This window comes from Coregonus lavaretus, assembly GCF_964263955.1.
Source record: "Coregonus lavaretus genome assembly, contig: HAP1_SCAFFOLD_453, whole genome shotgun sequence".
Lineage (NCBI taxonomy): Eukaryota > Metazoa > Chordata > Actinopteri > Salmoniformes > Salmonidae > Coregonus > Coregonus lavaretus.
In genome coordinates, this window is record NW_028160499.1 from 373981 (window position 1) to 388817 (window position 14837).

General features: G+C 40.9%; 1 protein-coding gene across 1 annotated transcript in view; it reads right to left on the minus strand.

Annotated features, from left to right (window-relative positions):
- Positions 1 to 9796, minus strand: part of LOC311121739 (disco-interacting protein 2 homolog A-like) — a 46001-nt gene extending 36205 nt beyond the window's left edge. Inside the window, exons 1-3 of the mRNA XM_084196197.1 lie at positions 9718 to 9796; positions 2735 to 2792; positions 1538 to 1612 (exon numbers count right to left, since the gene is read on the minus strand). Of these exons, the coding sequence (XP_084052323.1) occupies positions 1538 to 1612; positions 2735 to 2792; positions 9718 to 9740 (156 nt within the window). The 5' untranslated portion in view covers positions 9741 to 9796. The remainder of the gene's footprint in view (positions 1 to 1537; positions 1613 to 2734; positions 2793 to 9717) is intronic.
- Positions 9797 to 14837: the final 5041 nt, after the last annotated feature.

A 14837-nucleotide genomic window follows, 5' to 3' on the forward strand; every position in this document is an offset into this window, starting at 1 on the left:
ACATTTTCTGTTCAGTATATACAGTTGGAGTCAGAAGTTTACATACACCTTAGCCAAATACATTTAAACTCAGTTTTTCACAATTCCTGACATTTAATCCTAGTACAAATTCCCTGTCTTAGGTCAGTTAGGATCAACACTTTATTTTAAGAATGTGAAATGTCAGAATAATAGTAGAGAGAATTATTTATTTCAGCTTTTATTTATTTCATCACATTCCCAGTGGGTCAGAAGTTTACATACACTCAATTAGTATTTGGTAGCATTGCCTTTAAATTGTTTAACTTGGGTCAAACGTTTCGTGTATGCTTGGGGTCATTGTCCATTTGGAAGACCCATTTGCGACCAAGCTTTAACTTCCTGACTGATGTCTTGAGATGTTGCTTCAATATATCCACATAATTTTCCTTCCTCATGATGCCATATATTTTGTGAAGTGCACCAGTCCCTCCTGCAGCAAAGCACCCCCACAGCATGATGCTGCCACCCCCGTGCTTCACGGTTGGGATGGTGTTGTTCGGCTTGCAAGTACTCCCTTTTTCCTCCAAACATAACGATGGTCATTATGGCCAAACAGTTCTATTTTTGTTTCATCAGACCAGAGGACATTTCTCCAAAAAGTATGATCTTTGTCTCCATGTGCAGTTGCAAACCGTACTCTGGCTTTTTTATGGCTGTTTTGGAGCAGTGGCTTCTTCCTTGCTGAGCGGCCTTTCAGGTTATGTCGATATAGGACTTGTTTTACTGTGGATATAGATACTTTTGTACCTGTTTCCCCCAGCATCTTCACAAGGTCCTTTGCTGTTGTTCTGGGATAGATTTGCACTTTTCGCACAAAAGAACGTTAATCTCTAGCAGACGGAACACATCTCCTTTCTGAGCGGTATGACGGCTGCGTGGTCCCATGGTGTTTATACTTGCGTACTATTGTTTGTACAGATGAACGTGGTACCTTCAGGCGTTTGGAAATTGCTCCCAAGGATGAACCAGACTTGTGGAGGTCTACATTTTTTTTCGATTTTCCCATGATGTCAAGCAAAGAGGCACTGAGTTTGAAGGTAGGCCTTGAAATACATCCACAGGTACACATCCAAGTGACTCAAATGATGTCAATTAGCCTATCAGAAGTTTCTAAAGCCATGACATCACTTTCTGGAATTTTCCAAGCTGTTTAAAGGCACAGTCAACTTAGTGTATGTAAACTTCTGACCCACTGGAATTGTGATACAGTGAATTATAAGTGAAATAATCTGTCTGTAAACAATTGTTGGAAAAATTACTTGTGTCATGCACAAAGTAGATGTCCTAACCGACTTACCAAAACTATAGTTTGTTAACATGAAATTTGAGGAGTGGTTGAAAACAAGTTTTAATGACTCCAACCTAAGTGTATGTAAACTTCCGACTTCAACTGCAAATACTATAGCAATCCAACAGGGCCATCCATAGTAATGGTCATCTGCCTCATAGTATGACACATAGAGGACATATAGAGTTAAATATAGCCATTTAATATGATCTGTAGTAATTGTCTCACCTCTCCCAGGTGGCAGTCTCCTAGAGGTCCTTTGGTCACCGTGTTGGCGATAACAACCTTCACCCCAGGCAGGATCTGGTTAACACAACACATTGTTACTACGGTAACCCTAACCTTTATCCCAGGCAGGATCTGGTTAACACAACACATTGTTACTACGGTAACCCTAATTTTCAACCCAGGTAGGATCTGTTTAACATAACACATTGTTACTACGGTAACTCTAACCTTCACCCCAAGTAGGATTTGGTTAACACAACACATTGTTAGTTTGGTATCCATAACCTTAACCTTCAAAAAAGGTAGAATCTGGTTAACACATCACATTGTTACTACGGTAACCCTAATTTTCAACCCAGGTAGGATCTGTTTAACATAACACATTGTTACTACGGTAACTCTAACCTTCACCCCAAGTAGGATTTGGTTAACACAACACATTGTTACTACGGTAACCCTAACTTTAACCCCAGGTAGGATCTGGTTTACAAAACACATTGTTACTACGGTAACCCTAACCTTAACCCCAGGTAGGATTTGGTTAACACAACACATTGTTAATAAGGTTCCCTAACCTTCACCCCAGGTAGGATCTGGTTAATACAACACATTGTTAATAAGGTTCCCTAACCTTCACCCCAGGTAGGATCTGGTTAATACAACACATTGTTACTACGGCAACCCTAACCTTCACCCCAGGTAGGATCTGGTTAATACAACACATTGTTACTACGGCAACCCTAACCTTCACCCCAGGTAGGATCTGGTTAATACAACACATTGTTACTACGGCAACCCTAACCTTCACCCCAGGTAGGATCTGGTTAATACAACACATTGTTAATAAGGTTCCCTAACTTTAACCCCAGGTAGGAACTGGTTTACACAACAAATTGTTTCAACGGAAACCCTAACCTTCACTTTATGTAGGATCTGGTAAATAGAATATATTGTTACTACGGTAACCTTAACCTACACCCCAGGTAGGAACTGGTTTACACAACACATTGTTACTATGGTAACCCTAACCATAACCTCAGGTAAGATATGGTTAACACAACACATTGTTAATAAGGTAACCCTAAACTTCACACCAGGTATGATCTGGTTAACACAACAATCAGATAACACAGTGCAGACACTAAATATTTCAGTCCAGTATAATATCAGAATCTATCTAAGAGGTAGGTGTCTTACCTTGCCAGACTCCATCAGAGACAGACTGTGTGGAGATCCTTTCTCTACCATACGAACCCTGGTGATAACACACACAATTACACACCACAAGGTTAGTCAATCAACTGGTTAGCTTTTAGAATTCAGGTCTGGTTTATAGCAGGCCTTCCTGGACATAAATACCTCTATAATAAAGACCTCTATAATAAAGACCTGGACATAAAGACCTGGACATTAAGACCTCTATAATAAAGACCTGGACATACAGTGGGGGAAAAAGTATTTAGTCAGCCACCAATTGTGCAAGTTCTCCCACTTAAAAAGATGAGAGAGGCCTGTAATTTTCATCATAGGTACACGTCAACTATGACAGACAAATTGAGAAAAAAAAATCCAGAAAATCACATTGTAGGATTTTTTATGAATTTATTTGCAAATTATGGTGGAAAATAAGTATTTGGTCACCTACAAACAAGCAAGATTTCTGGCTCTCACAGACCTGTAACTTCTTCTTTAAGAGGCTCCTCTGTCCTCCACTCGTTACCTGTATTAATGGCACCTGTTTGAACTTGTTATCAGTATAAAAGACACCTGTCCACAACCTCAAACAGTCACACTCCAAACTCCACTATGGCCAAGACCAAAGAGCTGTCAAAGGACACCAGAAACAAAATTGTAGACCTGCACCAGGCTGGGAAGACTGAATCTGCAATAGGTAAGCAGCTTGGTTTGAAGAAATCAACTGTGGGAGCAATTATTAGGAAATGGAAGACATACAAGACCACTGATAATCTCCCTCGATCTGGGGCTCCACGCAAGATCTTACCCCGTGTGATCAAAATGATCACAAGAACGGTGAGCAAAAATCCCAGAACCACACGGGGGGACCTAGTGAATGACCTGCAGAGAGCTGGGACCAAAGTAACAAAGCCTACCATCAGTAACACACTACGCCGCCAGGGACTCAAATCCTGCAGTGCAAGACGTGTCCCCCTGCTTAAGCCAGTACATGTCCAGGCCCATCTGAAGTTTGCTAGAGTGCATTTGGATGATCCAGAAGAGGATTGGGAGAATGTCATATGGTCAGATGAAACCAAAATATAACTTTTTGGTAAAAACACAACTCGTCGTGTTTGGAGGACAAAGAATGCTGAGTTGCATCCAAAGAACACCATACCTACTGTGAAGCATGGGGGTGGAAACATCATGCTTTGGGGCAGTTTTTCTGCAAAGGGACCAGGACGACTGATCCGTGTAAAGGAAATAATGAATGGGGCCATGTATCGTGAGATTTTGAGTGAAAACCTCCTTCCATCAGCAAGGGCATTGAAGATGAAACGTGGCTAGGTCTTTCAGCATGACAATGATCCCAAACACACCGCCCGGGCAACGAAGGAGTGGCTTCGTAAGAAGCATTTCAAGGTCCTGGAGTGGCCTAGCCAGTCTCCAGATCTCAACCCCATAGAAAATCTTTGGAGGGAGTTGAAAGTCTGTGTTGCCCAGCGACAGCCCCAAAACATCACTGCTCTAGAGGAGATCTGCATGGAGGAAATGCCAAAATACCAGCAACAGTGTGTGAAAACCTTGTGAAGACTTACAGAAAACGTTTGACCTGTGTCATTGCCAACAAAGGGTATATAACAAAGTATTGAGAAACTTTTGTTATTGACCAAATACTTATTTTCCACCATAATTTGCAAATAAATTCATAAAAAATCCCCAAAAAATTTTTTTTCTCATTTTGTCTGTCATAGTTGACGTGTACCTATGATGAAAATGACAGGCCTCTCTCAACTTTTTAAGTGGGAGAACTTGCACAATTGGTGGCTGACTAAATACTTTTTTCCCCCACTGTAAAGACCTGGACATAAAGACCTGTATAATAAAGACCTGGACATAAAGACCTGGACATAAATACCTCTATAATAAAGACCTGGACATAAAGACCTGGACATAAAGACCTATATAATAAAGACCTGGACATAAAGACCTCTATAATAAAGACCTGGACATAAAGACCTATATAATTAAGACCTCTATAATAAAGACCTGGACATAAAGACCTCTATAATAAAGACCTGGACATTAAGACCTCTATAATAAAGACCTGGACATTAAGACCTATATAATTAAGACATCTATAATAAAGACCTGGACATAAAGACCTCTATAATAAAGACCTGGACATAAAGACCTCTATAATAAAGACCTGGACATTAAGACCTCTATAATAAAGACCTGGACATAAAGACCTGGACATAAAGACCTATATAATAAAGACCTGGACATAAAGACCTCTATAATAAAGACCTGGACATAAAGACCTATATAATTAAGACCTCTATAATAAAGACCTGGACATAAAGACCTCTATAATAAAGACCTGGACATTAAGACCTCTATAATAAAGACCTGGACATTAAGACCTATATAATTAAGACCTCTATAATAAAGACCTGGACATAAAGACCTCTATAATAAAGACCTGGACATTAAGACCTCTATAATAAAGACCTGGACATTAAGACCTATATAATTAAGACCTCTATAATAAAGACCTGGACATAAAGACCTCTATAATAAAGACCTCTATAATAAAGACCTGGACATTAAGACCTATATAATTAAGACCTGTATAATAAAGACCTGGACATTAAGACCTATATAATTAAGACCTCTATAATAAAGACCTGGACATAAAGACCTCTATAATAAAGACCTCTATAATAAAGACCTGGACATTAAGACCTATATAATTAAGACCTCTATAATAAAGACCTGGACATAAAGACCTCTATAATAAAGACCTCTATAATAAAGACCTGGACATTAAGACCTATATAATTAAGACCTGTATAATAAAGACCTGGACATTAAGACCTATATAATAAAGACCTCTATAATAAAGACCTATATAATAAAGACCTGTATAATAAAGACCTGTATAATAAAGACCTGGACCTTTCCAAGATGGCGTAGCAGTGCGGTCGTGGTTTTTTTCTGTGTCCTAGTGTAAATAGCCAGTTTCTTGTTTTTTGTCTATTTTGTATATATTTCTCAATTTTACTTTTCATTCTTTACCTAAATATACTTTCCTGCAACCCGCCTCACCCAACGTGGAAAGGATTCTATTATTTCTTTATAACTTTTATCAAGAACCTTAAGCAAACTACAACTGTGCTTCCTGCTCGCTGTGCTGAAGCACCAATTTGAACTGCTCTCGGACTCTCATATTGCTGTTCACTGGACCTTATGATCACTCAGCTGCACAGCTGATGCCTGCTGGACTGTTCCTTTACACGGTACCCTGTCCTGTTTATTCTGTTTAGCCTCAGCCCAAACTTTATCGCTATTACCAGTTGTTGTCTTAGCTCTCTCTAATAACACCTGTGACTGCTTTATGCCTCTCTCCCATGTCAATATGCCTTGCCTATTGCTGTTTGGGTTAGTTCTTATTATACAATTTCACTGTAGAACCCCAAGTCCCTCTCAAACTGCCTCAAATAGTTCCTTTGTTCCACCCCCCATACACGCGGAGACCGACTCAATTGATGCCTCCAGCGATGCTATCTCTTTCATTGTTACCCAACGCTTAGGTTTACCTCCACTTTACTCATATCCTTCCATATCCTTTTCTGTACATAATGCCCTGAATCTTTTCTACAACGCCCGGAAATCTGCCCCCTTTACTCTCTGTACCCAACGCACTAGAAGACCAGTTCTTAAAGCCTTTAGTCGTATCCTTATTCTAGTCCTCCTCTGTTCCTCTGGTGATGTAGAGGCTAACCCAGGCCCTGCAGCCCTCAGTATCACTCCTACTCCCCAGGCGCTATCATTTGTTGACTTCTGTAACCGTAAGAGCCTTGGTTTTCTGCACGTAAATATCAGAAGCCTCCTTCCTAAGTTTGAGTTATTCACTGCGTTAGCACACTCCGCCAACCCTGATGTTCTAGCAGTGTCTGAATCCTGGCTCAGGAAGGCCACCAAAAATTCTGAAATTTCCATCCTCAACTACAACATTTTCCGTCTAGATAGAACTGCCAAAGGGGGTGGAGTTGCAATCTACTGTAGAGATAGCCTGCAGAGCTCTATCATACTATCTAGGTCTGTGCCCAAACAGTTTGAGCTTCTACTTCTAAAAATCCACCTTTCCAGAAATAAGTCTCTCACTGTTGCCGCTTGCTACAGACCCCCCTCAGCCCCCAGCTGTGCCCTGGACACCATATGTGAATTGATTGCCCCCATCTATCCTCAGAGTTCGTACTGCTTGGTGACCTAAATTGGGATATGCTTAACACCCCGGCCATCCTACAATCCAAACTAGATGCCCTCAATCTCACACAAATTATCAACGAACCTACCAGGTACAACCCTAAATCCATAAACATGGGCACCCTCATAGATATCATCCTGACTAACTTACCCTCTAAATACACCTCCGAGGTCTTCAACCAGGATCTCAGCGATCACTGCCTTATTGCCTGCGTCCGTAATGGGTCCGCGGTCAAACGACCACCCCTCATCACTGTCAAACGCTCCCTAAAACACTTTAGCGAGCAGGCCTTCCTAATTGACCTGGCCCAGGTATCCTGGTTGGATATATATATCATTCCGTCAGTAGAGGATGCCTGGTTGTTCTTTAAAAGTAATTTCCTCTCAATCTTAAATAAGCATGCCCCATTCAAAAAATACAGAACTAAGAACAGATATAGCCCCTGGTTCTCCTCAGACTTGACTGCCCTTGACCAGCACAAAAACATCCTGTGGCGTACTGCATTAGCATCAAATAGCCCCCACGATATGCAACTTTTTAGGGAAGTTAGGAACCAATATACACAAGCAGTTAGGAAAGCAAAGGCTAACTTTTTCAAACAGAAATCCTGTAACACTAACTCCAAAAAGTTTTCGGACACTGTAAAGTCCATGAAGAATAAGAGCCCTTCCTCCCAGCTGCCCACTGCACTGAGGCTAGGAAACACTATCACCACCGATAAATCTACAATAATCAAGAATTTCAACAAGCATTTTGCTACGGCTGGCCATGCTTTCCACCTGGCTACCACTACCCCGGCCACCAGCTCTGCACCCTCCGCTGCAACTTGCCCATGCAGTCTTCATCGACCTGGCCAAGGCTTTCGACTCTGTCAACCACCGCATTCTTATTGGCAGACTAAATAGCCTTGGTTTCTCAAATGACTGCCTCGCCTGGTTCACCTACTACTTCTCAGATAGAGTTCAATGTGTCAAATCGGAGGGCCTGTTGTCTGGACTATTGGCAGTCTCTATGGGGGTGCCACAGGGTTCAATTCTTGGGCTGATTCTTTTCTCTGTGTATATCAATGATGTCGCTCTTGCTGCTGGTGACTCTCAGATCCACCTCTACGCAGACGATACCATTTTGTATACATCTGGCCCTTCATTGGACACTGTGTTAACAAACCTCCAAACGAGCTTCAATGCCATACAATACTCCTTCAGTAGCCTCCAACTGCTCTTAAACACTAGTAAAACTAAATGCATGCTCTTCAATCGAACGCTGCTGGCACCCGCCCACCCGACTAGAATCACTACTCTCGACGGGTCTGACCTAGAGTATGTGGACAACTACAAATACCTAGGTGTCTGGTTAGACTGTAAACTCTCCTTCCAGACTCACATTAAGAATCTCCAATCCAAAGTTAAATCTAGAATCGGTTTCCTATTTCGCAACAAAGCCTCCTTCACTCATGCTGCCAAACATGCCCTCGTAAAACTGACTATCCTACCGATCCTTGACTTCGGCGATGTCATTTACAAAATAGCCTCCAACACTCTACTCAGCAAATTAGATGTAGTCTATCACAGTGCCATCCGTTTTGTCTCCAAAGCCCCATATACTACCCACCACTGTGACCTGTACGCTCTTGTTGGCTGGTCCTCACTACATATTTGTCGCCAAACCCACTGGCTCCAGGCCATCTATAAATCACTGCTAGGAAAATCCCCGCCTTATCTTAGCTCATTGGTCACCATAGCAACACCCACCCGTAGTATGCGCTCCAGCAGGTATATCTCACTGGTCATCCCCAAAGCCAACACCTCCTTTGGCCGCCATTCCTTCCAGTTCTCTGCTGCCAATGACTGGAACAAATTGCAAAAATCTCTGAAGCTGGAGACACTTATCTCCTTCACTAACTTTAAGCATCAGTTGTCAGAGCACCTTACCGATCACTGCACCTGTACACAGCCCATCTGTAATTAGCCCACCCAACTACCTCATCCCTATATTGTTATTTATTTTGCTCATTTGCACCCCAGTATCTCTATCTGCACATCATCTCTTGCACATCTATCATTCCAGTGTTAATACTAAATTGTAATTATTTTGCACTATGGCCTATTTATTGCCTTACCTCCATAACTTGCTACATTTGCACACACTGTATATATATTTCCTGGACATAAAGACCTCTATAATAAAGACCTCTATAATAAAGACCTGTATAATAAAGACCTGTATAATAAAGACCTCTATAATAAAGACCTCTATAATAAAGACCTGGACATAAAGACATCTATAATAAAGACCTGGATATAAAGACATCTATAATAAAGACCTGGATATAAAGACCTATATGATAAAGACATATATAATTAAGACCTGGACATTAAGACATCTATAATAAAGACCTCTATAATAAAGACCTGGACATAAAGACATCTATAATAAAGACCTGGATATAAAGACCTATATGATAAAGACCTATATAATTAAGACCTGGACATTAAGACATCTATAATAAAGACCTATATAATTAAGAACTGGACATTAAGACATCTATAATAAAGACCTGGACATAAAGACCTCTATAATAAAGACCTGGACATTAAGACCTCTATAATAAAGACCTCTATAATAAAGACCTATATAATAAAGACCTGGACATAAAGACCTCTATACTAAAGACCTGGACATTAAGACCTATATAATAAAGTGGGGTATGGTGAGGTCAGTGGAATCATACCTTTCATGTCTCAGAGCTCTCATGTCCAGGTAGACTGTGGTAGGGTCTGGTCCTGACGTGCCCTACAGACAGACAGACAGACAGGTGTGAACACCACAGGGAGACACAGAGAGCTGGTCCTGACGTGCCCTACAGACAGACAGACAGACAGGTGTGAACACCACAGGGAGACACAGAGAGCTGGTCCTGACGTGCCCTACAGACAGACAGACAGACAGACAGACAGACAGACAGGTGTGAACACCACAGGGAGACACAGAGAGCTGGTCCTGACCATGAGTCCCGGGGATCGAACCCACTACCTTGGCGTTACAAGCGCCGTGCTCTACCAGCTGAGCTACAGAGGACCACAGTTATTGCTGTGATGGGAGAGTTGTTGACAAAGCAGGGAGACAGCCATCTAAACAGCTATCTATAAAGCCAAGTAAGCAACCTTCAATACAGCCATCTATACAGCCATCTAAAAAGCCCTCTATAAAGCCAAGTAAGCAACCTTCAATACAGCCATCTAAACAGCTATCTATAAAGCCCTCTATAAAGCCCTCTATAAAGCCAAGTAAGCAACCTTCAATACAGCCATCTATACAGCCATCTAAAAAGCCCTCTATAAAGCCAAGTAAGCAACCTTCTATACAGCCATGTAAAAAGCCCTCTATAAAGCCAAGTAAGCAACCTTCTATACAGCCATCTAAAAAGCCATCTAAAAAGCCCTCTATAAAGCCAAGTAAGCAACCTTCTATACAGCCATCTACACAGCCATCTAAAAAGCCCTCTATAAAGCCAAGTAAGCAACCTTCTATACAGCCATCTGAAAAGCCCCCTATAAAGCCCTCTATAAAGCCAAGTAAGCAACCTTCTAAACAGCCATCTAAAAAGCCCTCTATAAAGCCCTCTATAAAGCCAAGTAAGCAACCTTCTATACAGCCATCTAAAAAGCCCCCTATAAAGCCCTCTATAAAGCCAAGTAAGCAACCTTATAAACAGCCATCTAAAAAGCCCTCTATAAAGCCAAGTAAGCAACCTTCTAAACAGCCCTTTATAAAGCCATCTAAAAAGCCCTCTATAAAGCCAAGTAAGCAACCTTCTATACAGCCATCTAAAAAGCCCTCTATAAAGCCAAGTAAGCAACCTTCTATACAGCCCTCTATAAAGCCATCTAAAAAGCCCTCTATAAAGCCAAGTAAGCAACCTTCTATACAGCCATCTACACAGCTATCTAAAAAGCCCTCTATAAAGCCAAGTAAGCAACCTTCTATACAGCCATCTAAAAAGCCCTCTATAAAGCCAAGTAAGCAACCTTCTATACAGCCCTCTATAAAGCCATCTAAAAAGCCCTCTATAAAGCCAAGTAAGCAACCTTCTATACAGCCATCTACACAGCCATCTAAAAAGCCCTCTATAAAGCCAAGTAAGCAACCTTCTATACAGCCATCTAAAAAGCCCCCTATAAAGCCCTCTATAAAGCCAAGTAAGCAACCTTCTAAACAGCCATCTAAAAAGCCCTCTATAAAGCCCTCTATAAAGCCAAGTAAGCAACCTTCTATACAGCCATCTAAAAAGCCCCCTATAAAGCCCTCTATAAAGCCAAGTAAGCAACCTTATAAACAGCCATCTAAAAAGCCCTCTATAAAGCCAAGTAAGCAACCTTCTAAACAGCCCTTTATAAAGCCATCTAAAAAGCCAAGTAAGCAACCTTCTATACAGCCATCTAAAAAGCCCTCTATAAAGCCAAGTAAGCAACCTTCTATACAGCCCTCTATAAAGCCATCTAAAAAGCCCTCTATAAAGCCAAGTAAGCAACCTTCTATACAGCCATCTACACAGCTATCTAAAAAGCCCTCTATAAAGCCAAGTAAGCAACCTTCTATACAGCCATCTAAAAAGCCCTCTATAAAGCCAAGTAAGCAACCTTCTATACAGCCCTCTATAAAGCCATCTAAAAAGCCCTCTATAAAGCCAAGTAAGCAACCTTCTATACAGCCATCTACACAGCTATCTAAAAAGCCCTCTATAAAGCCAAGTAAGCAACCTTCTATACAGCCATCTAAAAAGCCCTCTATAAAGCCAAGTAAGCAACCTTCTATACAGCCATCTAAAAAGCCCTCTATAAAGCCAAGTAAGCAACCTTCTATACAGCCATCTAAAAAGCCATCTAAAAAGCCCTCTATAAAGCCAAGTAAGCAACATTCTATACAGCCATCTACACAGCCATCTAAAAAGCCCTCTATAAAGCCAAGTAAGCAACCTTCTATACAGCCATCTAAAAAGCCCCCTATAAAGCCCTCTATAAAGCCAAGTAAGCAACCTTCTATACAGCCATCTAAAAAGCCATCTAAAAAGCCCTCTATAAAGCCAAGTAAGCAACCTTCTATACAGCCATCTACACAGCCATCTAAAAAGCCCTCTATAAAGCCAAGTAAGCAACCTTCTATACAGCCATCTAAAAAGCCCTCTATAAAGCCCTCTATAAAGCCAAGTAAGCAACCTTCAATACAGCCATCTAAACAGCCATCTATAAAGCCCTCTATAAAGCCAAGTAAGCAACCTTCTATACAGCCATCTAAAAAGCCCTCTATAAAGCCCTCTATAAAGCCAAGTAAGCAACCTTCTATACAGCCATCTACACAGCTATCTAAAAAGCCCTCTATAAAGCCAAGTAAGCAACATTCTATACAGCCATCTAAAAAGCCCTCTATAAAGCCAAGTAAGCAACCTTCTATACAGCCATCTAAAAAGCCCTCTATAAAGCCAAGTAAGCAACCTTCTATACAGCCATCTAAAAAGCCATCTAAAAAGCCCTCTATAAAGCCAAGTAAGCAACCTTCTATACAGCCATCTACACAGCCATCTAAAAAGCCCTCTATAAAGCCAAGTAAGCAACCTTCTATACAGCCATCTAAAAAGCCCCCTATAAAGCCCTCTATAAAGCCAAGTAAGCAACCTTCTATACAGCCATCTAAAAAGCCATCTAAAAAGCCCTCTATAAAGCCAAGTAAGCAACCTTCTATACAGCCATCTACACAGCCATCTAAAAAGCCCTCTATAAAGCCAAGTAAGCAACCTTCTATACAGCCATCTAAAAAGCCCTCTATAAAGCCCTCTATAAAGCCAAGTAAGCAACCTTCAATACAGCCATCTAAACAGCCATCTATAAAGCCCTCTATAAAGCCAAGTAAGCAACCTTCTATACAGCCATCTAAAAAGCCCCCTATAAAGCCCTCTATAAAGCCAAGTAAGCAACCTTCTATACAGCCATCTAAAAAGCCATCTAAAAAGCCCTCTATAAAGCCAAGTAAGCAACCTTCTATACAGCCATCTACACAGCCATCTAAAAAGCCCTCTATAAAGCCAAGTAAGCAACCTTCTATACAGCCATCTAAAAAGCCCTCTATAAAGCCCTCTATAAAGCCAAGTAAGCAACCTTCAATACAGCCATCTAAACAGCCATCTATAAAGCCCTCTATAAAGCCAAGTAAGCAACCTTCTATACAGCCATCTAAAAAGCCCTCTATAAAGCCCTCTATAAAGCCAAGTAAGCAACCTTCTATACAGCCATCTACACAGCTATCTAAAAAGCCCTCTATAAAGCCAAGTAAGCAACATTCTATACAGCCATCTAAAAAGCCCTCTATAAAGCCAAATAAGCAACCTTCTATACAGCCATCTAAAAAGCCCTCTATAAAGCCAAGTAAGCAACCTTCTATACAGCCATCTAAAAAGCCATCTAAAAAGCCCTCTATAAAGCCAAGTAAGCAACCTTCTATACAGCCATCTACACAGCCATCTAAAAAGCCCTCTATAAAGCCAAGTAAGCAACCTTCTATACAGCCATCTAAAAAGCCCCCTATAAAGCCCTCTATAAAGCCAAGTAAGCAACCTTCTATACAGCCATCTAAAAAGCCATCTAAAAAGCCCTCTATAAAGCCAAGTAAGCAACCTTCTATACAGCCATCTACACAGCCATCTAAAAAGCCCTCTATAAAGCCAAGTAAGCAACCTTCTATACAGCCATCTAAAAAGCCCTCTATAAAGCCCTCTATAAAGCCAAGTAAGCAACCTTCAATACAGCCATCTAAACAGCCATCTATAAAGCCCTCTATAAAGCCAAGTAAGCAACCTTCTATACAGCCATCTAAAAAGCCCTCTATAAAGCCCTCTATAAAGCCAAGTAAGCAACCTTATATACAGCCATCTAAAAAGCCCTCTATAAAGCCAAGTAAGCAACCTTCTATACAGCCATCTAAAAAGCCATCTAAAAAGCCAAGTAAGCAACCTTCTATACAGCCATCTACACAGCCATCTAAAAAGCCCTCTATAAAGCCAAGTAAGCAACCTTCTATACAGCCATCTAAAAAGCCCTCTATAAAGCCCTCTATAAAGCCAAGTAAGCAACCTTCAATACAGCCATCTAAACAGCCATCTATAAAGCCCTCTATAAAGCCAAGTAAGCAACCTTCTATACAGCCATCTAAAAAGCCCTCTATAAAGCCAAGTAAGCAACCTTATATACAGCCATCTAAAAAGCCCTCTATAAAGCCCTCTATAAAGCCAAGTAAGCAACCTTCAATACAGCCATCTAAACAGCCATCTATAAAGCCCTCTATAAAGCCAAGTAAGCAACCTTCTACACAGCCATCTAAAAAGCCCTCTATAAAGCCAAGTAAGCAACCTTCTATACAGCCATCTAAAAAGCCCTCTATAAAGCCCTCTATAAAGCCAAGTAAGCAACCTTCAATACAGCCATCTAAACAGCCATCTATAAAGCCCTCTATAAAGCCAAGTAAGCAACCTTCTATACAGCCATCTAAAAAGCCCTCTATAAAGCCAAGTAAGCAACCTTATATACAGCCATCTAAAAAGCCCTCTATAAAGCCCTCTATAAAGCCAAGTAAGCAACCTTCAATACAGCCATCTAAACAGCCATCTATAAAGCCCTCTATAAAGCCAAGTAAGCAACCTTCTACACAGCCATCTAAAAAGCCCTCTATAAAGCCAAGTAAGCAACCTTCTATACAGCCATCTAAAAAGCCCTCTATAAAGCCCTCTATAAAGCCAAGTAAGCAACCTTCAATACAGCCATCTAAACAGCCATCTATAAAGCCCTCTATAAAGCCAAGTAA